The sequence below is a fragment of the Mesoplodon bidens genome (genome assembly GCF_964165515.1).
Source record: "Mesoplodon bidens genome assembly, chromosome: 3".
Taxonomy (NCBI): Eukaryota; Metazoa; Chordata; class Mammalia; order Artiodactyla; family Ziphiidae; genus Mesoplodon; species Mesoplodon bidens.
This window is the reverse complement of record NC_138178.1, coordinates 117,979,853-118,006,511: the sequence shown is the minus strand read 5'-3', so window position 1 is coordinate 118,006,511 and position 26,659 is coordinate 117,979,853. Positions and strand designations below refer to the sequence as shown.

Below are 26,659 nucleotides of genomic sequence, written 5' to 3'. Positions count from 1 at the left end.
TTTTATCTTCCAGGTCACTTATCCGTTCTTCTGCCTCAGTTATTTTGCTATTGATTCCTTTTAGAGAATTTTAAATTTCATTTATTATGTTGTTCATCATTGTTTCTTTGCTCTTTAGTTCTTCTAAGTCTTCATTAAACGTTTCTTGTATTTTCTCCATTCTATTTCCAAGATTTTGGATTATCTTTACTATCATTACTCTGAATTCTTTTTCAGGTAGACTGCCTATTTCCTCTTCATTTGTTTGGTCTGGTGGGTTTTTACCTTGATCCTTCATCTGCTGTGTGTTTTTCTTTCTTGTCATTTTGCTTAACTTACTGTGTTTGGGGTCTCCTTTTGAGGTTGCTCGTTTGTAGTTCCCATTGTTTTTGGTGTCTGCCCCCAGTGGCTAAGGTTGGTTCAGTGGGTTATGTAGGCTTCCTGGTGGAGGGGCCTGGTGCCTGTGTTCTGGTGAATGAGGCTGGATCTTGTCTTTGTGTTGGGGAGCACCACGTCCGGTGGTGTGTTTTGGGGTGTCTGTGACCGTACTATGATTTTAGGCAGCCTGTCTGCTAACGGGTGGGTTTGTGTTTCTGTCTTGCTAGTTGTTTGGCATAGGGTGTCCAGCCCTGTAGTTTGCTGGTCATTGAGTGGAGCTGTGTCTTAGTGTTGAGATGGAGATCTCTGGGAGAGCTTTCGCTGTTTGATATTATGTGGAGCCAGGAGGTCTCTGGTGGACCAATGTCCTGAACTCAGCTCTCCCACCTCAGAGGCACAGTCCTGACACCTGGCTGGAGCACCAAGACCATCAGCCACACAGCACAAAAGAAAAGGGAGAAAAAAAGAAAGAAAGAAAGAAAGAAAGAAAGAAAAAAAGAAAAGAAAAATAAATAAAATTATTAAAATAAATTTTTTAATTATTAAAATTAAAAAGTAATAAGAAAAAAGAAAGAAGAGAGCAACCAAACCAGAAAACAAATCCACCTATTATAACAAGCGCTAAAAACTATATTAAAAAAAAAAAAAAACGGACAGATAGACCCCTAGGACAAATGGTAAAAGCAAAGCTATACAGACAAAATCATACAAAGAAGCATACACGTACACACTCACCAGAAGAGAAAAAGGACAATATATATATATTTTCTTTTTTTGTTATATATATATATATATATATATATATATATATATATATATAAAACAAAGAAAAGGAAGAGAGCAACCAAATCAATAAACAAATCTACCAATGATAATAAACTCTAAATACTGAACTAAGATAAACAGAAACCCGTTAGTCTCATACAGCAAACCCCACGTCTACAGTTGCTCCCAAAGTCCACCACCTCAATTTTGGGATGATTCGTTGTCTATTCATGTATTCCACAGACGCAGGGTACATCAAGTTGATTGTGGAGATTTAATCCACTGCTCCTGAGGCTGTTGGGAGAGATTTCCCTTTCTGTTTTTTGTTCGCAAACTCCTGGGGTTCAGCTTTGCATTGGCCCCGCCTCTGCGTGTAGGTCGCCTGAGAGCGTCTGTTCTTTTGGGAAGTCTGAGGTCTTCTGCCAGCGTTCAGTAGGTGTTCTGTAGGAGCTGATCCACATGTAAATGTATTTCTGATATATTTGTGGGGAGGATGGTGATCTCCACGTCTTACTCCTCGCCATCTATACTCTTTTTTTAATTTAAATAACTGATGGGGCATGAACCAAGACCCAAGGGAGTACTGAAGGATATGGAAAGGAAAGCTACAGAATCTTACACATTTACAAAATCTGGTTCCCATGAAGAGAAGTGTCTTGCAGGAAGAGTATCAAAGAAGAAGAATGTCAGGATGAATATTTTCCATCACCCTTGAAAATGATACCAGTAAAAGAGGGGTTGACAACAATACTCTTGTACTTAGGAGATTTACAGAAGGCTTCTGAAGAGCCACTGGAGTGCCAGGCAATTCTGATGGTGGTATGGTGCAATTTGAAGGACCAAAGAAGGTCCCATACTGCAAAATACACTTCCACCACTAATAGACTAATCACAGCACTCAAAATTTCTTCACTAGAAATGCAATGCTTTCCTTTATGAAGTCTTTTAAATCTACAGTTGAGATTCATTACCAGTTAGTGAAACCACCTGTATCAGAATCCTGTGGAAACCTTGTTTCCAAATGATGCTTGGGCTTTATTTTCAAGAGTTTCCTAAGCTAGGCATTAGGATTATATGTTTTTAAAGGTCTTCCTAAGTGTGTTTGATGTGCATCCAGGTTAAGGAACCATTGTTATTATCTCCCATTAGAAAGCCAACACACTTGGGATTAAGGAATTCATAGTAAGTCAATAACTTGTACTTTAGAAAAATTAGTTGACCTGTGAGAGTGAGACACTTATGTGGGGAAGACTCCAGAAGACTAAAAGCAGGGAGAGAAACACTCAAGATGTAAGTAATGGCCCCAGTACCAAAATCAGTGACTTCAAGGTTTTGCCTTGTCTTAATAAATTCATCAATTTAATGTAATGGTATTTTGCTGAATGTTAGAAAACTCACCATGTGCCAAGTATTGTTCTGAGTACTTTACAAATATTCACTTATTTAACCTTCATAACAACCCTATGATGTAGGTTCTACTATTTCCCCTATTTTACAGATGAGGAAACTAAAGCTAAGGTGACAATATGAAGTCATTTATCTGAACTATTAAGTGGCCGAGCTCCACAGTTCCTGCTGCTAACTGCTGGGTACTGTGACCTTTCAGATGGCAGGGTAGGCACTGAGGAATCGAAGATGAATAACCCATAGGGAGTCTATAGACTGACTTATGGAATACAACTGGGAAATCAGGTTCCTGCCATCAGTGCTTTAGGAAGAGAGAGCAAGAACTAGTTCTTGCCCAAGCAAATCCTGGTTGACCTTCGTCCTCCTCATGCTGTCCACCATCTTTGCAAAAACCCATCACTTGGCTTGCCAAATGCTCCCCCTTGGTTTCCCCTGTGCTTTTGTCAAGGGGAAAAAAAATTGGAAAACTTGAATATATATTTAAGTTAGAGTGGAGTCGGTTTTATTTCATTTTGAAATGGGATGTAACCGGATATTGGTGGTGATGATTCTAGAGATTCTCACTTTGGAGAAGATATTGACATAGGAAAAGGATTAACTCTCAGAGGAATGGATGCAGTCAATTTTATTCTTTATAGACCCAGCCTTAGTTTGCAAATGGGGTGAGTGATGCGGCTGCAGGTGAGAGAGCACTCATTAAAAAAAACAAAACAAAAAACAAAAAAACCTTGGCAGACCCCAGCTTAAAAATGTCCACAGCCATTTGAAATCGTGCTTTGCATATTTACCTCTTTGTTTTGCGTACTACTCCCCCTGCTCATGGATTTGAGATAATTTACAAGAAAAAATTATAAGCAAATAAATTGTTTTCTATTTTAATAAATCAGTTTTTAATATTTGGGAAGAATTTTTTTTTCTGAGTTTCTCATCTCTCCTTAACTAGACTCTATTCATTTGACTAACTCAGGGTATTCTGTTTAATTGGTATCCTGCCAAATGACATGACCTCTTAATTGGCAGAGTACTAGGTAAAACGATTTAGTTTAATGCTTTTCAATCATTTTACACTATTGTTACAGCAGAACAACTTACTAGTTTAAATAGAGAGGAAAAAAAATCCCAACTGTTACTAATGTCCTAAAAGCTGTTTATAGTATTTTATGGGACTGAATTAATGTTGCTCATCTAGAATTTTGCCTTCTAAACTCTGGGGTTTTGTCCCGTTCTAATGGCCATTAAAGTTGTAGTATCTGATCATTATTTTAATGTTTCTTAATTATTTAATTCCTAATAATTGAAACATGTTTACTGTATCTTCATAAGTGAAAAGAAAACTTTCTGGTTTTCCTTGTTCTTGAACTATCACTATGTCTCTGATAGATAAATGAAAAGGATTATTGAAGTACGTAAAAAATGCTGAAAAGACTTACTGTCACTTTGCTAACATTATGGTGCAGAAATTAGTTTTATTCTTGTTTTTTAATTAAGCTATATGAAGCATGAGTGGGTAAATAACCTGCCCATAGTGACACAGTCAGTGATTTTCAAAGCCAGGATTCTAAACTAGGTGTTCTCATTTCTAACCCCACCCTCTTAGTCACTGTGCTACAGCATCTCCTGTCTGGAGTGGTTCTTGACACGGCCGCATTCGACTTAGAGGTGAAACTGGTGTTTCTTGTAGACAAACTGATTGTCTCTGTGAGGAATATTACAGTTTCTTTAGTATTCACCAATAATTTATTTCATTTTTTTCCCTTAGGTATGGACCGTGAGTAGCGTGTTGATCTGATTTTGGTCACTATGGTTTGTAAAGCTTGAGGCGCTAGTCAGACTTTTCCCATTTCTGTGTAGTTTGTGGAATGGAATCTGCGTGCCATTTAAAAAGACTTTAACTACAGGGTAGAAGGATCATGTTGGAGCCAATAGGTGTGCCTTTTAGTCCTGGTTCTGTCAACTACCAGCTTAAGCATGCTAGAAAAGTGGGGGCGGGGGAGGGCGGGGATTTTTTATGTTTTTCGTGTGTTTCTCTCTCTCTCTTTCCTTGCTTTGTAAGAGAAATAGAGATTTCTAGTTCATAGGAATTTTGGTGAAGGCCAAATGAGATAGTACATAAAAGCATCTGGCAAAATGTATCACTTACAAAGTAGATACTGAATAAATATGACTTCTCTTTTCCTCCCTGCCTGCCCTGCTGCTATATTTTAAACTCTGGTTACTGACAGTTTTATGTAACTGCTATAAAATCGAGGGGAACTGAAACTGTCAGTCTAATTCATGGGAGTTGGTTATCTTAGTGATGATATTTCAGGCCCCAAATAAGTGGCACACAGAGGTATTTGTAAGCCACAGTAAAACAAAAGGAAATCCAAATATCTGGATATTATTTTACTAATCATTGGTACCTGATTCTGGCTGCGGTGGGCTATCTTATTTCTATTACTTAAAACTGTATTTACAGCAAACATTTTCCCAATTGCTGATGATAAGATATAGCTTGAGCTATATTTTAGTATCTGATATACAAACCTTTGTATATCACTTCATGTTGTTCATATGTGTTCCTGATCTCAATGCCATCTCAATATGCTTAACTGTACGCTCTACATAACATAAAAATGCCTTTATAACCTTATTTTAAAATATACTCAATGTCATTAATCTTATGGGAATGTAATAAATTGTTACTAATCTGGATTGATGTCTAATCATCCTCAGTTTAAAGGTGTAGAATCTGATGCACAGGGTGATCCATTTTCTTAATGTCCTATGGAATCCATAAGTATAATTTGTGAGATATTTTGCATTTCCCAAATAAATAATATCACTAACTTTCTTTATCACTTTATTACATAAATAAAAATAAATTTTGCTAAACTTTCATATGTTCTTACATTTAAAGAAGTGATGTAAAGTTTTTTTTTGGGCGGTACGCGGGCCTCTCACCGCTGCGGCCTCTCCCGTTGCGGAGCACAGGCTCCGGACGCGCAGGCTCAGCGGCCACGGCTCCCGGGCCCAGCCGCTCCGCGGCACGTGGGATCCTCCCGGACCGGGGCACGAACCCGCGTCCCCTGCATCGGCAGGCGGACCCCCAACCACTGCGCCACCAGGGAAGCCCAAATGATTACTTCTTTTTTTTTCTTTTTCTTGGCCTTGTGGCATGTGGGATTTTAGTTCCCTGACCAGGGTTTGAACCCGCACCCCCAGCACTGGAAGTGCGGCATCTTAACCACTGGACCACCAGGGAAGTCTAAAGTTTTGTATATTAAAGTATTTAATACTTATTTAATACTTAAATATATGGCTAGATCAAATAGAAGAATTTTAAAACCTGAATCACTTTAATTTTCTACTTCCTCTGCAGATACACTAATAAAAATAGAATCTGACATATATATATGGCTCCTGAATCTGTGCCTGACATTTGTAAATGATTCTTATTTAATTTTATTTTTGCCTCATAACATACCCTTCATCATCTACTCTGGGTAATTGTATATAACTTTTCCTCTTGGGATCTGTCCCACTGCCCCTCCCACTTCTGGGTGGAGTTGACACTCCCAGCTCCAAAACTAGAGTGTATCATGCAAGCCCAGCCAACCATAACCCCCAGGCCTGGCTAATGGATTCAGTGGTAGATACTATCGGGATCTGGAATTTGATTTTACTCTACTTACAAGCTAATAAATTGGTCTGTTGCTATTTCATTGATGCCAGCAGAAGACACAAGATTTCTGAGTCAGAGACAAAGAACTGTGCAGCCAGTACGCAACATGATTTGCCTTAGTTCCAGTTGCCCCTGATTCTCATGGGGGTGAGGCAGTGTGAGCCCAGATGGATGGTGTGCAGCAATGGGTCTGTGTCACAGCTGAGGGACACTGATCTTGGGAAAACCACCAATTGATAGTAAGCAGTAATCAAGCCTTCTCTTTGTCCTTGCTCAATATTGCTCGCTGCAAACACAACCTTGAGAAATAATCTAGGTGAAAAGTCATCAGTGCCTCATATCCTTGGCATACCCAGCAGGGTGCATGGAGGGTGAGAGACACATGGAGGGATGCCTCCCAACAAATTCATGATCTCAGACAGTCTAATTAGGGAGAATCATTTTTACTATTTCCCCTGAAATTTGAACCTGGAAAAATGTCATGTTTCAGTTTTCTGCAGCTGTCTGTAATTACACAGGAATAGCCAATCTGAAAATAGAGCCAAGATTGAGAAAGTCAGAGATGAGAAAAGGAGACTGAAAAAAAAAAAGATAGTACCGAGTTACAGATCAAGTACACTGTGAAGCCATATCTTCCTCGAGAATGTTCAGTTATGTGAGCTAATTAGGTTTTCATTCATTCACAACTAAAAGAGTTCTGACTGGCTTGGCGCTTGACATGTATCATCTCATCATAATAGCCCTATAATGGAGGTATTATTACCCTGATCTTACAGATGAATGTGCGTCATGGAGATTACCTTGCCCAGTATCACCTAATGAAGAAAGCAGAGCCAGTCTGCTGATGGCTGACTCCACGTTCTTAACAGTTAAATCGCTACTTCTCAAACTTTAAAGTACTTTAGAAATACCAAGGCTCACCCCAGACCTAATGAATCAAAATCTCTAAGGTGGAGCATAGAGAACATACATTTTTTAAGTCCTTGGGTGATTCTGATGCAAGGCTATAGACCACTTGTTAAGAAATGTTTGCCTTAGAAACATATAATTTCAAGGATACTGCTGCCTGACCTTCTGATACTATGTCCTTCTTCTGGAAAATAACACCTGAAGCCTAGTCAGTGATGTAAACTACAAATCAAAAGAAATTCTGAGAAAAGCTCTATTGGGAGAAGTGGGAAAAGTCAGAAAACAAAGAGTCCCAGGCTGGGGGGAGGAGAGTTAGGAAATGGGAACTTAAAAGGGAAAGGAGGTGGGGGGCAGAGGTCTGAAGTTCTGTTTCACCAATTACTACCTAAGAAATCCCTTTTTGCTCAGTTAATTACCTTGTGTGTGTTTAAGTTCAGATTCTACACTGAGTTTTATATAGGGAGACTTGGGGGTCTTTTGAAATAGACGTGCAGACATCTGGTTGATTTTGCTAGTTACAGTGGCTCATTGGACATGAAGGAAAATGTTTAATTTAATTATTGACTTTGAATAGACATTTTTCCACTGCTAATAATATTAGCTAGATTAATGAATTGTTCAAGGGTTATAGAGACAGAAAGAACACTATTGAGAGTTACTGTTCATCGATATTTGGACAGCCTTTCCTAGAATAGTCATGCAAGTCACATGTGTTAGTGTAAAATATTTTCCTGCTTACCTATCTTGTCTCAGATTTTTTTTCTCTCTCTCTCTCTTTAAATTTAAATGAAGTATTAGTTGTCTTTTGATACAGGTTATTATTATTGTGAAAGTCAGAACTTTTTCTGTGCATGCTATTCTACAGCATCTCCATAATAAGTCTTCCTCCAAATGGAGTCTGATACATAGTAAATCTTTCTTAAATTTTTAAAGCTGGGAGCACTGGAGGTCATGCTCTGTGTCTGGTCCCGGCATGTAGGTGCTGAGGAGGGGCGCAAAGTTGAATTCCACTGCAGAGATAGTACGTTAGCTGATGGCCACATCTCATTTCATTTTATACATCTTGTCCACTCAAAACTGAAGACTTGAATCAGTCTGGCTTAAAGAGGTATTTATTTTTAGAGTCTTAAGCTCATTATTATTCCAAAGAATTTTAGAAGCATGCCTGTAGTCTCAGCCTTAAATAAGTATAATATTTCCAGCTTTAGGCCAAGAAGATTGCATTTGATATATGTTTTGACAATAGTTAGGTTTATCATCAAAGTGAACGTTTTACCAAAGGGTTTTTAGATAAAATTGTATCTCCTTTTTAGATGATGCTTTTTTCTACCCAACAGTTTGACAAGCAGGTGTTTTGATATTTTAGTTTTAACTGGTCGCTTCTGTTCACAAGCTGTGTCATCATTGCAGGAGCACCTTCCTTTTCCTTATGGGTGAAATCAGAAGCTGGATGTATCTGATCATCCCTAAGGCAGTTCTCTCAGGAGCACACTCAATACAGTACCCTGTCTCCAGATATTCAGCAAAGCAGTAAATAATCACTTATAACATTTTATGGGCACCTGCCTCCATCTTGGGAAACCATGTAACAATGTTGAACCTCTCTGCCTTCTTTTAACACCAACAAATGAAATGTGTTGAATGAAAAGCAAGATATCCGTCTGAATATGTGGAAGAGGTCCTCATGGGCTCAGAGGTGTATGGTGCAGCAAGACAGCAGCACAGACTTTGCAATACCTTGTTTTTAAAGCACACACTACTGTAACAATTATGCAACTGTCTATGAATCATTATAGTTAAGGACCTAACCTCTCTGATGTGGCATGCTAGAATGGAGACGGGAATGAACAAGATTTGCAAGACATAACCCTATTACCAAAGTGTTTTTTAGAAGATTGATATAAATATAACATCTCTATTATTTGTTTAAAATATGTTGGGAATATATCACAATTTTTAAAAATGTATCTTCCATAATATTTTCCAGGAGAACTCCTTGCCTTTTTCCTCAGGCCCAAACCGTACATTCAGCATTTTTCAATGGTCACTGTTAAATTGGATGAAGCATCAAAGATTTTCAAACGTGAGCCTTTCTTGGGCCATTCCTGGGGGGAGAAGATGGCCTCAGAAATTCCACTCTGAGAACACAGAGGTCCCCAGTAAGAGAGAGAGCAAGGACATTAAACTGATACATTTTACCTTACTCAGTAAATGTTTCATTGCTGTCTCTCACCCCGAGGTGAGGCTCATCGCCTTAGCATAAGAGAGAGCTCCCTAACACCATACACAAAAATAAGCTCAAAATGGATTAAAGACCTAAATGTAAGGCCAGAAACTATCAAACTCTTAGAGGAAAACATAGGCAGAACACTGTATGACATAAATCACAGCAAGATCCTTTTTGACCCACCTCCTACAGAAATGGAAATAAAAACAAAAATAAACAAATGGGACCTAATGAAACTTAAGAGCTTTTGCACAGCAAAGGAAACCATAGACCAAAAGACAACCCTCAGAATGGGAGAAAATATTTGCAAATGAAGCAACTGACAAAGGATTAATCTCCAAAATTTATAAGCAGCTCGTGCAGCTCAATAACGAAAAAACAAACAACCCAATCCAAAAATGGGCAGAAGACCTAAATAGACATTTCTCCAAAGAAGATATACAGATTGCCAACACACACATGAAAGAATGCTCAACATCATTTATCATTAGAGAAATGCAAATCAAAACTACAATGAGATATCATCTCACACCAGTCAGAATGGCCATCATCAAAAAATCTAGAAACAATAAATGCTGGCGAGGGTGTGGAGAAAAGGGAACACTCTTGCACTGCTGGTGGGAATGTGAATTGATACAGCCACTATGGAGAACAGTATGGAGGTTCCTTAAAAAACTACAAATAGAACTACCATATGACCCAGCAATCCCTCTACTGGGCATATACCCTGAGAAAACCATAATTCAAAAAGAGTCATGTACCAAAATGTTCACTGCAGCTCTATTTACAATAGCCAGGAGATGGAAGCAACCTAAGTGTCCATCATCAGATGAATGGATAAAGAAGATGTGGCACATATATACAATGGAATATTACTCAGCCATAAAAAGAAATGAAATTGAGCTATTTGTAATGAGGTGGATAGACCTAGAGTCTGTCATACAGAGTGAAGTAAGTCAGAAAGAGAAAGACAAATACCGTATGCTAACACATATATATGGAATTTAAGAAAAAAAAATGTCATGAAGAACCTAGGGGTAAAACAGGAATAAAGACACAGACCTACTTGAGAATGGACTTGAGGATATGGGGAGGGGGAAGGGGAAGCTGTGACAAAGCGAGAGAGAGGCATGGACATATGTACACTACCAAACGTAAGGTAGATAGTGGGAAGCAGCCGCATAGCACAGGGAGACCAGATCGGTGCTTTGTGACCACCTGGAGGAGTGGGATAGGGAGGGTGGGAGGGAGACGCAAGAGGGAAGAGATATGGGAACAGATGTATATGTATAACTGATTCACTTTGTTATAAAGCAGAAACTAACACACCATTGTGAAGCAATTATACTCCAATAAAGTTGTAAAAAAAAAAAAGAGAGAGCTTGTTTCCAACTTCTAGGCAGTGCAGAAAGGCTTGGGAATCAGGTGAGGCAGGGGGGATAGGGGTTGCCTAGAGATTTCTAAATTCTTTTTTTCCTGCCTTCCTTAGCCTTCACAAGGCTAAGACTAAAGGACTCAAGTCCTATGCTTTTCCTCTAGTGTAACACGGATGCAAGGTATGTGGAATGTTTTTCATGAGTGAGTTTGACAAAGGTAAGGAGAGATGCAAAAGACCTGAGACAGAGCCACGGAAAAAGTTATCAGCCAGAAGAGTTCCTGAGGGTCACCAGTTCAGAGCTACCCTAGACCCCCTGTGGTCACGGAGCCAAGAGGCTCACCACAGGGCTGCCTGCTGCGGCAGGGCCAGGTCACTGCTTTCAGAGGCAGGGGTAGACCCCAGGCTGGTGGGCCGTATGAGAACTCCCAGAAGACTCTGAGAGGGTTGCAGCGCACAGGAGCTGTGGCGCAGTGCTCACCAAGCTGAGAAGTCAGATCACTGGCTCCAGAAGCTGCTGATTTCAACAAACTGCAACCAGGAATCATCCAGGTGACAAATGACCAGTTCCCAGAGAGCCAAGGGCAGACAGAGCTGCTTTTCCAAGGACCCCACCTCGTCCCTTCCTCCATTGGGACACAAAGTCTCTCCCAATATTCACTCTAAAGCCATTTTAGAGATGATAAAAGGGGAAAGGGAGGCCAGCCGAGAGACAGTTGAAATTTTCTGAAAATGGCTACTTAAGTTATCAGCTCAGTTGGATGTCTGAACATTTATTTAAGTTTTCCTCCCAGCTAACCAGTTGGAAGGGGCTTGGAATTATGTTCAGATTAGTTAAAACCAAAAGAACAAAATGTTTTCTCTGCACATCAAAGTTATGAGTTCAATTTGCCACCTTGCTATAGCTTTTAAAAGTAATAAAAACAAGTCCAGCTGAGATAATGTACAGAACTATAAAGCCTACAGTTACAAGGCATTTGAAGGTATTTGAAGGCCACAGTCCCCCCACCCTGCTTCTGGAATCACTGCTTGGAAAATACTCCTTTCTCCTTATTTTGCTGTGAAAATAAAATCACTCTAAAAAAATAAAGGCTGTTTAAAACAAACAAACTAACAAACAAAAAAAAAACTCCTTTAGTACCTTCTTAAATTCTTCCAGGGATGGAAATGGCCATCACTGAACAAAGCATAAAATATGTTTTTCTTCTTTTATGTTGAAATCTGATTTTTATATTCCTTTTACCTATTGCCCTCTGAAACATCTTTAGGTGATCACTTTTTTTTCCCCTTCCATTACCTTTCCCTGGGATGTAAATTAGCAATTACTTAGCTCCCACAACAAAGTCTGAGGTCATAAATGAGGGCAGACAGTAATTTAATCTGTGAGAGACTGTGATATCATCTAGTTAGTTTGGTAACAACAGCAAACCATAGAGTACTTCCTATTCATACTGTCTCAGTTTTTTTTTTCTTTTTTTCTCTCTCTCTTTGAACTAACAGACTTTTCTTTACCAGAAAAAATCAAATTATAACTTCAATCTTGGTAAAAATTCCAAAGGTAATCGAACTCTTTCTTCTTAAAATCTATGAAAGAGCAACCAAGCCAATCTGTGTGTGTTTTAAGTAATCTGTTGAAACAGGAAAATTCCAATGGCAAATTCAGACAACTTGCAGCAACATAATACATTTGTTTATTTAGTTAATATTACAGTGGTAACAGGTTAAGAGCACTAGATCTGTGTCCTCAAAAGAGGATAGTGATCAAGATTTTTATTTGTAAATTTCACTGTTCTTAACTATTAAAAATCTATTTTCCAAAGGAGTAATAATATGCATTATTTTTAAATGACATATCTAAACTTTCAAATTTATGACCAAGAGCATATTTGTTCATTAAACAAAACATTAGGGACATTTTAACTATTGGTTGCTGCTTTCAGGAAAGCACAATGTTCTTGAAGCAAATATACACAAAACATACTTTTCCATGGTGATTTCAACCATTGTGTATCATGTCAGTGAGGGAACCTGAGAACCCCAGATGTTGAGAACTCTCTGATTGTTGCAATACACTCTGGTTTAAACAATCAACCAACAAACATGTATTTAGTGCCTACTATGTACAAGCCAGCATCCTAAAGCAATACAGGAAACACAAAGAAGTAAAATTATTGGTCCTTGCCCTGCTCAGGCTTCCAACGAAGTGGTCAGATTACACACAGACACAAATTACTCTACTTTCAATGTCTTCAAAAGAAGTGATGACGTTAACTAGATTGTATGTTAGAATCACCTATGCTGGAACCGAGAGGAAGCAGGGACATAAGCAGGGGCATCCTCGGCACCGATTAAAGTCTGTCTGAATCAGATTTCTGAGTTCTAAGTCTGAGGGCTGCTTGAACCCTCGTATCTGAAAGTGGTCTAGCCAGTCTCACATCTGCCACTGTTAGTGACTGTATTTGGCAATTGTTTCAAGGACTCATGATAAAGGAGCAAGATAAACAAATATATATAGTATGTGAGTATATTATGATTTGAGTACAGTATATATTATTTGAATATAGTATATATTCAAATCATATGTAGGGTGATGTTGAAAGCTAGGAGTTTGGGACTTTCCACTCTGCATGGGAGAAGGCTAACCCACGTTATTTATTTATTATAAGACAAACAAGAGACTACATAAGAAAAGTACGAAAAACTCTCCAAACTTCACTGAACACAAGCAAAAATAGAAAGGCTAGAGGAAAGGATAAGAAAAGAGGGCCTAGCACAAAGGAGAGGCTTGGATGGGACCCTGGGGAGAGAGCCTTCCCCACTGCTACCTCCGAGCCCGCCCCATCGCCAGTGTCCCAAAGAAGAGGCCCTGGGCTAGGCAAGTGGAGAAAAGGAAAGCAGAGACACATTTTTTCAAACACCACAAATAAATAAATAAATACGTTAAGCAAGAAAATAACCTATTAGGCACCACTTGAAAGGCAGCAGCCCTCAGGGGTCGGGCAGGCCGCACCCTCTACCTGCAGGTGGCGGCGACGCGGTCCGGATCGGCCGAGACTGGGAAGCCGTCACCTGAGGTCCCGGCCCGGTGCCTGTCGTTACTCTTGGATGTGCACCTCCAGAAGCTTGGGTGAAGGAGAAAGCCTAGTGGAGCTGCAGCCAAGCTCCCGGGCGGCCCCCGGGGAAAGTGCGCCCTGTCCTTCCTGGCCTAATGCAGACCAGCGCCCCGGGAGTGCCCAGCTCTTGGTCTTTGAAACTAAAAGAGCCGTTTGTCAACCGGGCGGGAGGATGGCTTCTATTACAAGCCCTCCTCCCCCACCAAAGCCCGGAATCTTTTAAAACCCCCTAGTTGCTTGTTCTCAGCTCCATTTTGCTCCAAAGTGGGCTTTGGATAAGGACTGCAGGATGCCTGGGGTTCGAAGCGCGGGACCGATTTTACTAAGCACCTGGCTCCGCTCTGGGTGCCGTGGGAGGGGCGGAGGGGCTCAGCGAAGCGCGCACCTTCCTTCACCCGAGGGTGGGAGAAAGGACCAGCTGCCGAGATCCTTCTCAAGTCTGACTTCCTTTGAAGTAGGGCTGCAGAAAGGGAGAGTGATGGTTCTCGAGACTCCGCTAGAGGCATCAAGCAGAATCTGGCGAGCGAGGGGCCCTGCAGGGCGCGGCTGAGGGCTAGCTGGGTTTTCCCGAGGGAAACCCGTGGCGGTAACCGTGGCTCAGCTTAAACAGAAACGACGGCTGGCGGGGCTGAGGGTCAGGCTCAGCTGGCGACGTTAGTAAGTTCGCGATCTGCACCAGTAGGACGGGGCGGAAAGAAAGACCGAAATTGCCAAGGGAGGGGCAAAGAGGGATGCAGAAGTGCAATCGCAGGGGAGGAAGAAGCGAAAGAGGAGAAAGGGGCCCGCTAGTCTTCCCAGTTTATAAGCAAAGCGTCCAATTCCACCTTTGTCGCGCGCCTTTCCCGGGTCTCCACCAGAAGCGCGCAGTGTCCTAGCCCCGCTTTTCCCATTGCACCCTGACTCCTGGGATACTTTCACCTCTCGCACCCGGCCTTCCTTTCTCCTCATCCTCCCCTTCTCTTGGTACAAAGCTCCTACTTGGCCCTGGGCTCAGAGAGTAGTGATCCGGGACGTGCAGGTGCCATTACGGAAGACGCCGCCAGACTCCAGGTTCTCAGGCTGGAAGTCCTCCACACTGTAGGCGCGGCTCTTGAGGGCCGTGGCGTAGTAGTCGACTGGCTCCTCGGCGGCGTTGTCCATCCAGCTGAGGCAAAGGATGCGCTGGAAAGAGCGCTTGAAGTTGTCTGAAAGGAAGCCATAGAGGATGGGGTTGGCGCAGCTGTTGGCATAGCCGAGGATGACCGACAGCTGGCTCACCGTGGCGTCGTCCTGCTCTGCGAACACGTTGACTAGCTGCACCACATAGAAAGGCATCCAGCAGATGACAAACACCATCACCACCATCATCACCATCAGGGTGATCTTGCGCTCTGAGCGCTTGCGCTGTTGCCAGCCGGCCTTGAGGGCCACCATGCGCATTTTGGCGATGATGAGCACGTAGCACAGGCAGATGGCCCCGACGGGCAGCAGAAAGCCCATGAGAAAAGTGTACAACACAAAGCCCACCAGCCAGCGCTGGGTGGGCTCGGGCATGAGCATGTTACAGGCCACCGTGCCGTCACTGTTGGCCGCCGTGCGCGAGAAGACCACGATGGGCAGAATGACGAGCAGCGATAGCACCCACACGCCCAGATTCACCACCTTGGCCACGGTGGGCCGGCGGTAGCGTGCTGCCTTGATAGGGTGCACCACGGCCACGTAGCGGTCCACACTAAGCACAGTAAGACAGTAGATGCTGGTGAACATGTTGACTGCGTCCACGCTGAGCACAAGGCGGCAGAGCAGCGCGCCGAAGGGCCAGTGGCGAAGCAACGTGGAGGTGACCAAGAAGGGCACGCTGAGCATGAGCAGCTCATCGGCGATGGCCAGGTTGAGGATGTAGATGTTGGTGGCCGTCTTCATCTTGGCGTAGCGCAGGATCACGTAGATGACCATGGAGTTCCCACACAGCCCCACCAGGCACACCACGGAGTAGATGAAAGAGATGAGGATAGCGCTGCCCTGGCCCTCGCTCAAGGTCCCGTTCTGGGACGCATTTCGCCCCGGCTCCTCCATCCCGTCTGCAGCTCCGGCCCCGGGGCCCCTGCTGCCGCCGCCTTCCCCACAGCTGCCTGGGCTGGGGCTAGGAGAGGAGGGAGAGGAGGCGGTGCCATTGGGGAACATCTCAGCTGATGGGGGCCGATGGGGCTGCCAGGGCTGGGGCGTTCTCCTGGCGCCCCCGCCGCTTGCGCTGTCACTTGGCACCCCGGCCGTTCGCCCGCAGCTCACAGCCGCTGGGCGCCTGGGGGAAGCGCTCAGACTGCAGGGAGCGCGGCTCCACCGGCGCCGGCGGAGCGCATCGCCCAGCGGCTGCCTGCGCGCAGCCGCTCGCCGTTGCAGGGCACCTGGGCACACGCGAACGTGGAGAGGAGAGGCCGGGAGACTAGGGCCCCGCGCGGCACAGCCAGTAACTGCCGCGGCTGTGGGCTGGTGAATGATTAATAGGCACCACCCGCGCGTCAGCAGCGACGAAAATAGGCGGGGGAGGGGGCGGAGAAAGAGAGGGAGGTCGGCGATATAGGTGGCTTATCACCCCTCGCCCAATTTTTTCCTTCCCAGTTTTGAGCTCCGATCGACTAGAGCAGCTGCTTCTGGGGTTCCCCTGCAGCACCCCTTTACCCATCCTTCAGAGGGACCTAGGGAGTTTCTCCGCTTTACTGGAGGGTGGATGGGAAACAAAGGTGGAGATTCTGTCCCATCCCACCCTGCTTCTATCCAAAGCAAAGATTGAAGCAGACCCTAGGCACGGATGTCTGGAGTTCATCTCCGTTTCCCTCAGTTGCTGCCCCACCCTGGGGGACCCACTCCCGTCCAGTCGTCCGGGGCCCCAAACTCCCACCTCCCGCCCCCGCCTGCCCTGCCCCTGAGAACCGCTGCGGAAGTCCTTACCCAGGGCACGCTACCTCCAGACCGACGCGTAGATGGCCCGTGCAAAGTGCCCGTGCGGTCTGGTAGCGCGGTGACGTTCTTCGTGCGGTCCCACTCCTTTCCTTGGGCGGGACCCCAGCACAGGCGCCCACTCAGATTTACTCTGAAGAGTCGCGGAAACTGACCCTACACCGCGAACGTTAGGAGGAAGGAGGACAGCAACTGTGCATTAGGGACTCCTGCGTTACAACCCCGCAGGCAGCTCTTCGAGGGAGGGAGTGTTCGGAGGCTTGAGAAAACCATTGCGAATCTCTAAATACAGCTTGTAGTGCCCAGAGCCCCCTGCGTTTCCCAGAGGAAAATCGACTTTAGAAAGCAGGACGCGCGCCTGGGGGCACAGAAGGAGCCCGAGGCTCCCCCCGCCTCCCTCTCCCCGCCCCCTCCCCTCCCAAACGTGCCAGGCGCGATATTGGAAATCCATCTAGGTGTTCGCTGAGTGTAGATACGGCTGCGACGCTTGGAAAGGCTCCGCCCGCATCCCTGATGTACTTTGTACCCGGGAGAATTGGTGGGCCCCGGGGGAGGAGAGTGTATAGGCCTGGGAGAGCAGGGATGCCAGTCGGGGCCGGCAGGTGATCAGACCTGTCACCAACTCCAGGAACATCAGGACGACCTTCGAGTCTCTCAGTGAAATACTTAAGATTGCAGCCTTTTCTGAGGCCCCTGGATGTGTGCCACGTGCCTAAACTTTTAAGACACAAAAAATCAATGTAGGCATGCCTAAAGCTCACTGACTTCATTTAGGAACTGAACAGTTACTATGTTTAAAAAAAAAAAGTTCAATTATCATGATTTTTAAGGATCTCTAGGACTTTCCGCCATCCCTAGTCTGGGCTCCCTTTGGCTTTCCAATCCTTCCAGTCCAAAGAAGAATCACTCCATCCAGCTCCCCAATTCTTTTCAAGATCCCTTCAAGTCTTTGTCTGAACCGTGCAGGTTCCCAGGAAGACTGACCTTCAGCAGCCTAGTGCTGCGGGGCCTCTTGCAAGCCTAAGCTTTGTGTCAGTTTTTGTTAGTTCTTCCTCTCAGCCAGGCGGCACCCACTGTGCTGTGAGTCTCAGCTTCCCTCCCACGAGTACAGTTTACACTAAGGAGAGGCAAACCTAAACAGAAACTAAATTCCTCATCGAGGATATTTGTACCAGACAGTCCAGAATGCAGAAATGGATGCATAAATTGGAAGAAAAAAAAGTAAAATTTCTATTTTCCCCTTGCTTTATCTGGGTATCATTTGCATGTATGTGCTTTAGTTCTCAAAACTAAGTGCTCCTCAAAGCAAAAGAGTAACTTTTGTAGTGTGTTGATTATAGCAATCAGAGATAAAAGAAAAGATGAAGACTGTCATAGGAATGTGTGCAACGGACACTGAATTATTAATGAGAAATGTGCTGGGAAGATATCTGAAATTTCCTAAGACCCAAGCTGCTTAACCCATTGCTTTATCTCAACAAATTACTTTATCTTAAGTAGGATGTGGAATTCATGGTTAGTTGTATTTCATTTTCCTTAAAAAATACAGTGCATATGGAGGGAAAAAAAAAGAATGTTCATCAGGTTTTTAAAAAACCGGCTTCTTTTTCCCCAGCAGAGCTTTTAACAAGCCAAGCCTCGTAATGATTTAAATGCCTCTTTGCCAGTCACTGACTAAAGACACCTGGCTATTCCTCAGGGGGGTGACATTTCAACAGTCATCATCTAGATGCCTTGGCTTTGATCATGGTTGCTCCAGGGGGAGTGGGTGATGGGAGCCAGTAAAACACAGCTCTGTTGTTCAGGATCTCATATGTTTATTTTGCAGCTCATCTTAGGGAAATCTCCTCTCAATTTACTGGTAGCCTCATATACAAAAGAAGAAAACTTAAGACCTGATGTGAGCATGCTTTTTTGTTTCTTTGTGAAGTGGTTTCTATGATGAATTTTTAATCCATGAAAAGAGAATGACAATGAGATGCTACTTTACATCCACTAGGGTGGCTATAATAATTTTTTTAAGGAAAAGAAAGATAACAAATGTTGAGCATATGAAGAAATTAGAACCCTTATATGTTGCTGGTGGGCATAAAAAATGATGCAGCAACTTTAGAATATTTGATGATTCCTCAAAAAGTTAAACAGAATCGCCATATGACCCAGCAATTCCACTCCTAGGTATTTACTCCCCAAAACTAAAATAGGTATTTGAACAAAACATTGTCCATGAATCTTCATAACAGGACTATTCATAGTAGCCAAAGAGATCAACAATCCAAATATCCATCAACTGATGAATGGATAAACAAAATGTGATATATCTTTTTATGATCCATCCATAAAAAGGAATGAAGTTTCAAAACGCACTACAACATAGACAAACCTTGAAAACATTACGCAGAGTGAAAGAAGGCAGACACAAAAGTCACATATTGCATGATTCCATTTATATGAAACATCCAGAACAGCCAAATCCATAGAGACGGAGCAGCTTAGAGGTTGGCAGGGGTTGAGGGGGAGAGGGAATGGGAAACGAGTGCTTCATGGGTATGGGGTTTTTTGGGGGGTTTATGAAAATTTCTGGAATTAGATAGTGGTGGTGGTTGCACAATGCTGTGAATGTACTAAAAGCCACTGAATTGTACACTTCAAAATGGTTAAGATTATGAATTTTATGTCATGTGAATTTTTCTTCAATAAAAAGAGATTGAGATGGATATGAGCCATGCAGTGTTATCAAATCTTTTCAGCCATTTATTTCTTAACATTGTATCTGTGAACTAATCCATGAACAAAGGAAAACAACCAAGAAAAAGGCAGCATGTTTCTGGGCTAAACAACATATGATTGGAGTTGCAGCTGTTTTAAAATTATATTAAAGGCAGAAGCCCAGTTAGGAATCTGCCTTCCTCTCAGACCTCAATTTAATATAAACATTTCTTAAAGAAACAAGAACACTAATGTAGTTAATTATGTATCTAAAGCCTTGAAAAGCTTAAAATAAGCTTGTTTTCTCCAAGACAGTTAGCTGTCCCTCATTTCTCTCTTCTTCTGTTACTATCTTTCCTATGCCTCTATGATCTGAATATTTCTCCATATGAGAGAAGAAAGAAGATGGCTTTCAAGAAGGGGAGAATGAAAGTCCTAACTTAGGAAGCTGCAGATTCTTAGGCAGACTCATTTTCTTCCCCCACCTCAATTCTCTCCTACAAGCTACACTCCCCCGTGCTATCATGTACCAGGTGTACACTTTGATTACTGTGTTTATCACACTGTGCTGTGATTGGTGTGTGTGTGTACTTGTCTGTCCTCACTTCTAAATCGGTAAGCTTGTCCAGAACAGGGGCTATATTTTATTTATCTTTATACCCACGACACCTAGCACAGAACCTGGAAAATTGCCCAATACCTCCTTGTTCTATTTTCCCAAGGCATCCCATGGATAGTACCTTCTTTCTTCTAACCCATAAAATTTAGACACAAAGAAATGAACTTTGGGCCTCTTGCAAGAAGAGCTTTAATATCTGTGTAATATCACCATCTGTAATAATTCCTTATACATTTCAATCTTCTGAATAATTTCAATCTGCATATCCTATATCAACAGTGATCATGCTGATGACTCATTCATTGATCATTCTTGGTCTTAAATTTACTGGCAGAGAAAGGGCTCTGGAAAATGGGTAGTACATACTTTAGTAGCTCATGATAGTTATTTAATAGTATCATGCAGTATGAAAACCATTATACGTGGAAGATCATTTCTTTCTCATTACAGCCCTATGTCCCAGTTGGTTTGGTGAAATAGTAATTATCAGGAACTCAAACTCTGCTTCTGTCAAAATCATTACTAATGTGTTTTTTTCCAGTTGGAGCCTATGGTGATCCTCAAATGAGCTCCTTTAATCCATGTCAGTGGTAAAGGGCTGGCTGGGGCCAGGGATTAAAGGGAACGCTTCCTGGAACATACTCTGCACTGGCATCATCAGAGTTGTGTTTACACACAACTGTCTTGGAAGATGGGACCAAACTGGCTCTGAGGGGTGGGCACTGCTCAGCAATATGACCCACAGCAGAGGTATATGTCACTCAAGGGCCATCTGTCATTAAGCAGTTAACATGATGACAGCCTAATAAGAAAGTCACCAGAGCGCAAAAGTAGCTATGGGGGGCTTCCCTGGTGGCACAGTGGTTGAGAGTCTGCCAGCCGATGCAGGGGACACGGGTTCATGCCCCGGTCCGGGAAGATCCCACATGCCGTGGAGAGGCTGGGCGCGTGAGCCATGGCCTCTGAGCCTGTGCGTCCGGAGCCTGTGCTCCGCAATGGGAGAGGCCACAGCGGTGAGAGGCCCGCATACCGCAAAAAAAAAAAAAAAAAAAAAAAAAAAAAAAGTAGCTATAGGGCTAAGAAACAATCCTGGACCTCATTTCCCAGTGATGCCCCATCGCTTCACAACAGCCCTGATGGCGTGTGGTTCAGTTCATCACCAATCTCAGCAAACCTGCCCTAGCTCACTGATTTTCCTATTGCCTCTCTGTGAAACAGCAGGACAGTGTCTTTTTTTGTGCTTTCAAAAAACACACATGGTGCAACAACTCCCATTTATCTCTATGGATTCTCTACTACGAAATGATATTTCTAAGAACAAGAATTCAACACATACAGAAAAGTTTTCATTATTATTGATGGATAAATAAAAATAAAACAAAAGCAGCCACACGTTACCTGTATTATTTTGAGTAGTCTTGCCCAGTAATACATTCTTCTGTAATGTAGTCTCTGTTAGTCAAGGATTTCAAGATCGGTTGCATTGGTTTCAATGCACTTTGGGGGCATTTTTCTTTTTAGCAGAAAATACAAAAAAAATGCTTTCAAAGGCACAAAATCATAATTTTGTTTCTTTTTTTTTTTTTTTTTTTGTGGTACGCGGGCCTCTCACTGTTGTGGCCTCTCCCGTTGCGGAGCACAGGCTCCGGACGTGCAGGCTCAGCGGCCATGGCTCACGGGCCCAGCCACTCCACAGCATGTGGGATCCTCTCAGACCGGGGCACAAACCCGTGTCCCCTGCATCGGCAGGTGGGCTCTCAACCACTGCGCCACCAGGGAAGCCCTAATTTTGTTTCTTTTGATTGATGTCTGATTTTTGAGCAGAGTGTCTAAACATTTACAACAAATCACCCATTCTTTGAGAGAGGGCTGTTCCTTTGGAGTGGGCTGTATCTGTCAGTCAGCTTCACCAGTTAAGGAATAACCCAAAGCCAGCAAAGGGCCAGGTGTGGAAAGTAAAGCCATTTTGTAGGTGAAAGCTATGTAGCCTTCTTTAAGATATAAAATGTTTTATTCTTAGTTTAAAAACAAAAGGCATATAATTAGAGAGAGATTTAAATCTATGTAGTCATCATAACACCTGCCATGTTGAGACAGGAGCCTAGGCACGTGCTCCATCAGCCAAAACACTGCTTTACTTAGATGACAGGAAGCAACTTAAATGATGGTCTTTTCTCCTTTTCCACAATTAAGTTGGAATTGGTCAGTGGCATGTCTGTGTTGCTTACATGTCTGTCTTCTGCTCGAAGCAGGAAGAATGGGCCGTGAGTGATGGACTCAGAACCACCCAGAGTGGTCCAGGAAGGGAATGGCTGGATCGCCTGCGCACTCCCTCCTCCTGAGGACTGGCAGCCTCACCACCTACACTGTGCCCTGCCTCTGCTCTCTCCTTTCTTTAGGCAGTTGCTGGGGCAGGGGTGGGGAAGGGATGGTACTTCACTTTGACCTTGAGGAAGCAGCGAGAATGCCTACCCCTCCTTTCCTATTGGGAGAAGCAGGTGAGAAGATTGCACAGTCCAGGTGGGACCACCTGGCCTGATCAGGAAGTCACCATTCTTTGACAGCTGCCTGGGTGAACTGAAATTTCACTGCTCATGCAATTAGCCAGAACACTGGTTTCTGATACTAGATCCTATGATTTTTTAAAAAAATTCATTGAAGTCATATTCAGACTATTGTAGAATACTGACATAATTACATAATTGTATATTGTCACTTATGGTCCCCATTTCTTAGTGAGAAAGAACTGGAAATTAATATCAGAATTCCATTATGTATGAATAATGCTGTGTTTTTAATCAAAACTGAGTAATCTGTTCATTAATTTAACAAATATTTATTGAGTGCCCACTGTGTGGCAGGCACAGTTCTAGGCATTGGAGATGCAGTTGCAAAGATGAACTAGTTTCCAGCAGAATTCTAGTGAGGCAGAAAGAGAGTCAACAGATGGACACGTGGGTAATGTAACTGCATTTAGTGGTAAGTTCTAAGAAGACAAGTAGGGGCAAGAGACCAGAGAGTGCCGGAGGGGTGGGTGTATTTGACCTAGATTAGATCAAAAGGGCAGGGAACGTGATGATGAAAGAGCAGCCCTGGAGGATGTGAAGGTTAAGAAGTACTGTAACTTCAGTTATAGCAGCACGTGTGAAGCAGTGGTTCCAGGCACACTTCAGTTACACCCCTGCATCCCTCCGTTTCATTTATTTATTTTTTGCTTCCTAACGTCATCATAATTTAGAGAACACCTTTAGATCTCATCTAGACTGCTCTTTGAACCTGGTGGATCCCACTGACTATTTCAGTTGAGCTTTCCGAACCCTAGGAAAGTAGATTAGGGAAACAACAGCCTCTATAGAGTGCTGCCTTTGCAAGGTTTCTCCTCTGGGGCTATGCTTCATGTTACACTGGCACCTGTAAGCAGATTAAGGGAGGAAAAGGCCAGGAGTTCAACATGTGTAAAAGCCAGTTCTGAAACTGAGAACACTTGAACAATGCATTTGTTCTTCTTCTCAGTGAACTGGGAAAACTCCTTCCTGAGTGGTGAGGCACAAGCATGCGTGCTCTGGATTATCTGCCAGGGAAGAGCACGGGAACACCTGAGCTCATCCATGAGATGGGTGATGGCGTGCTGCTGGTTTCTCGTGGCCAAGACTTAAAAACAGATGAAAACGAGGATCTGCCCGGACCAGAACTGTGTGCAAATGAGTACATTTGACAGCAGGGACTGGAAAGAGGAAGGCAGGCTAGTTGGGGAAGGGGTTTGGTGGGAAAGGGAAGGTTCTGGCACGTCGTAGGACACGTGGGCTTAGTGTTGTCTTCTGTAATCACACTTTATATGCAACTGTCTACTATAGCAATTCTGGGTAAAAGCAAAATTCTGGTTTTCAATCATCCCATGTTTCTCTCATTGGTGGTAGTGCAAAACTCATACTCGAATTAACAAAGTCTCTGATGTAAATAATTAATGATTCAGTTGACTCAGCACCTCCTAGAGAGCACAGCCCCGTGACTCCCTGCCCAGGGGTCCCAAGCCCACTTCCAGGGCCAGTGTGGCCGACTGCAGAGCAGATACAGACACCTCTAGGCTGGAGGGGAGGCCAAATGATGACTGGGGGAGGATGAGGCAGATGAGGAGCGAGCTTGGCTGAGGGGGCCAGGGTGTCTCTACTCATGTACATGAGGCTGCTCACTATGCAGGACAGAGCCAGGGGTGGAAACTGAAGTGGGCAGGTTCCAGTGCAGAGCTCGTGAGGAGTGCCGGAGTCTATATTCAAATTCTGCCAGGTCCTAACGAAGGTAGGATGATAGGGCATATTTTATTAATAGATCCTAAGCTGGATTTATAACCCTCAAGGTAAGCCAACCAAACAAAACAGTTGGGTCTCTGGGAGAACTCTGAGCACAGATGTTCGACCCAGGCCACTGAGAATATGAAGAGAGGATGTGGTACCAGCCATTGTTTCCTTTTCTGCCCGTTCCCTTGGCCCTTCCCCATTTCAAAATGAAATTTTGCTCCTCCTCTAGTCGCAAAGCAAACTATTACATAAATAACCCTTGAAGCAAAGAAGTAACAGCACAAACGGTGGTTCAGGCCCTTGGAAGAACGATAGGGGGTGAGGTGTTATGGAAATGTGGTTAACATCTGGGTCCCAAATTTGCCAGTAAACAATAGCCTGGGGCATCCCTGGTGGCGCAGTGGTTGAGAGCCCGCCTGCCGATGCAGGGGACGCGAGTTCATGCCCCAGTCCAGGAAGATCCCACATGCCGCGGAGCGGCTGGGCCCGTGAGCCATGGCCGCTGAGCCTGCGCGTCCGGAGCCTGTGCTCCGCAACGGGAGAGGCCACGGCAGTGAAAGGCCCGAGTATCGCAAAAAAAACAAAAAACAAAACAAAAAAAAAAACAATAGCCTGTCACACCTTTAACAGTGAAAAACTGGATGGGGCAAAGGAGGCATATTTCTTGTATTTAATACAACAGAACAGTAATTAAACTCTAAAACTGATGTTGCTGAGGAATTTTTATAGACATAGAAACATATTCAAAACATTGCTGTGTGAAAAGTCTATTTCAAAGCTATATGAGCCCATTAAATACACACACGCACACACACACACACACACACACAAACCGCAAACGAGCATATGTCTGCAGAGGTCTGAAAGGGCAGTTACTAAGATATTAAAAGTGGTTATCATGAGGCAGCTGTGTAATGGATGACATCTCCCTTTTGTACATAGATTTTTTCTAATTTTTCAGCCATGAGTGTGTATTGCTTTTAAATAAAAGTGATAAAAGCTTTTCTTTTTTCATTTAAAAAGAAGAAAAGACTCCAGGCCATAAAGTGTCTGCTCTATTTAATGGGGCATTCGCTGATTTATTCTCTCCTTAATTATTTTTGCTTTCAGAAAAACAGTAATAAATTTATTCTAGAAATTAACATGTTGTGATGCAAATTAAATAGTAAACAAAATGTATCCAGTAGAAGGTGACAGAAGGAACTAAAAAGTTTCTTTCTTCCAGAAACTCCTATAGCCCCATGGCCACGTGGTCTCTTGAGTGTGCTTGAGTCTCCTATGCCCACCTCTTGGAATCGCTATTGTCATGTAAATTACAAAATCTACAAAATCGTGCTGTTTGTGAAAGCATGGTATAGTTGTCTACTGCCAAACTTGTGAGTTTAGATTACATATTTTCCATGAATTTAACCTTGTGCAGATTATTTGACCTGTTTGTGCCTCCGTTTTTTCTTTTGTGAACTATAATGCATCTACCTGACAGGATTGTTAAAAGAACTAAATATGTTCAAAGTGTTTAGAGCTGTGTCTCACATGTGGTAAGCATTATATAAGTATTTAGTATCACAGGATTCCCCTGCTATCTGGAAGTAGAGAATTCCTTTGAAACCTTTCATAAGCAGAAATGGCATAAAGCAAAGAAGCAATTACCTTAGGACACATTTTGCTAACAGATGCGCAAAATAAATCAAGATAAAACACAGATGCTCACAGACACTTTTCAAAGCTATGGTGCTGGATGCCGAGATGTTGAATGTAGTTCTGGGGAAGGACCGTGGCTATGCCTCTCTCCCTACTTCAGCTGCGTGGTGCCTCTATAATCATTCATTGCAAAACAAATGCTGACTGCTATTTTTGCTTTTTGCCTTTTTTTGTAGAAGCAAAAATCCTCTTCGGATTTCTTTCCCTTAGCAAAAACAGTTACTAATGTAGGTCTTTCATAAAAGGGATGTGGCATAAATCGAACTTTCAGTATGCAGGGGATACCCATATAAAATAATGTCTAAAGTATGAATTACAATGTAACATTATTTTTTAATCAGTCAAAAGAACTTAACAATTTTGTTTTTGCCTCTTGCTCAAGAACGTAATACAGTAGCTCTAGCACGCACTTATTCAGTTTAAGAAATATTTACTGAGCAGTTACTCTGTGCATGTTACCTGTCCTTTCTTTTCCCTCCTGCCTACACAGTTTCATAATTCAGCTCTGTGAACTGCGTTCCACCACAGGCTTTTAGTACATGTCACACATTCAGCTAAAATAACTCTAAAATGTTAATCAC

The 26,659-nt window shown here is 43.1% G+C and overlaps 1 protein-coding gene across 1 annotated transcript; it reads right to left on the bottom strand.

Annotated features, from left to right (window-relative positions):
• Window positions 1-12,334: 12,334 nt before the first annotated feature.
• Window positions 12,335-16,715, bottom strand: SSTR1 (somatostatin receptor 1). The gene has a single exon (XM_081230254.1). The coding sequence runs from the start codon at window positions 15,978-15,980 to the stop codon at window positions 14,808-14,810; it is 1,173 nt and encodes a 390-aa protein (XP_081086380.1). The 5' UTR covers window positions 15,981-16,715; the 3' UTR covers window positions 12,335-14,807.
• Window positions 16,716-26,659: the final 9,944 nt, after the last annotated feature.

Coding starts and splice junctions, on each gene's coding strand:
- SSTR1 (XM_081230254.1), bottom strand. CDS start 15,980: ATGTTCCCCAATGGCACCGCCTCCTCTCCCTCCTCTCCTAGCCCCAGC.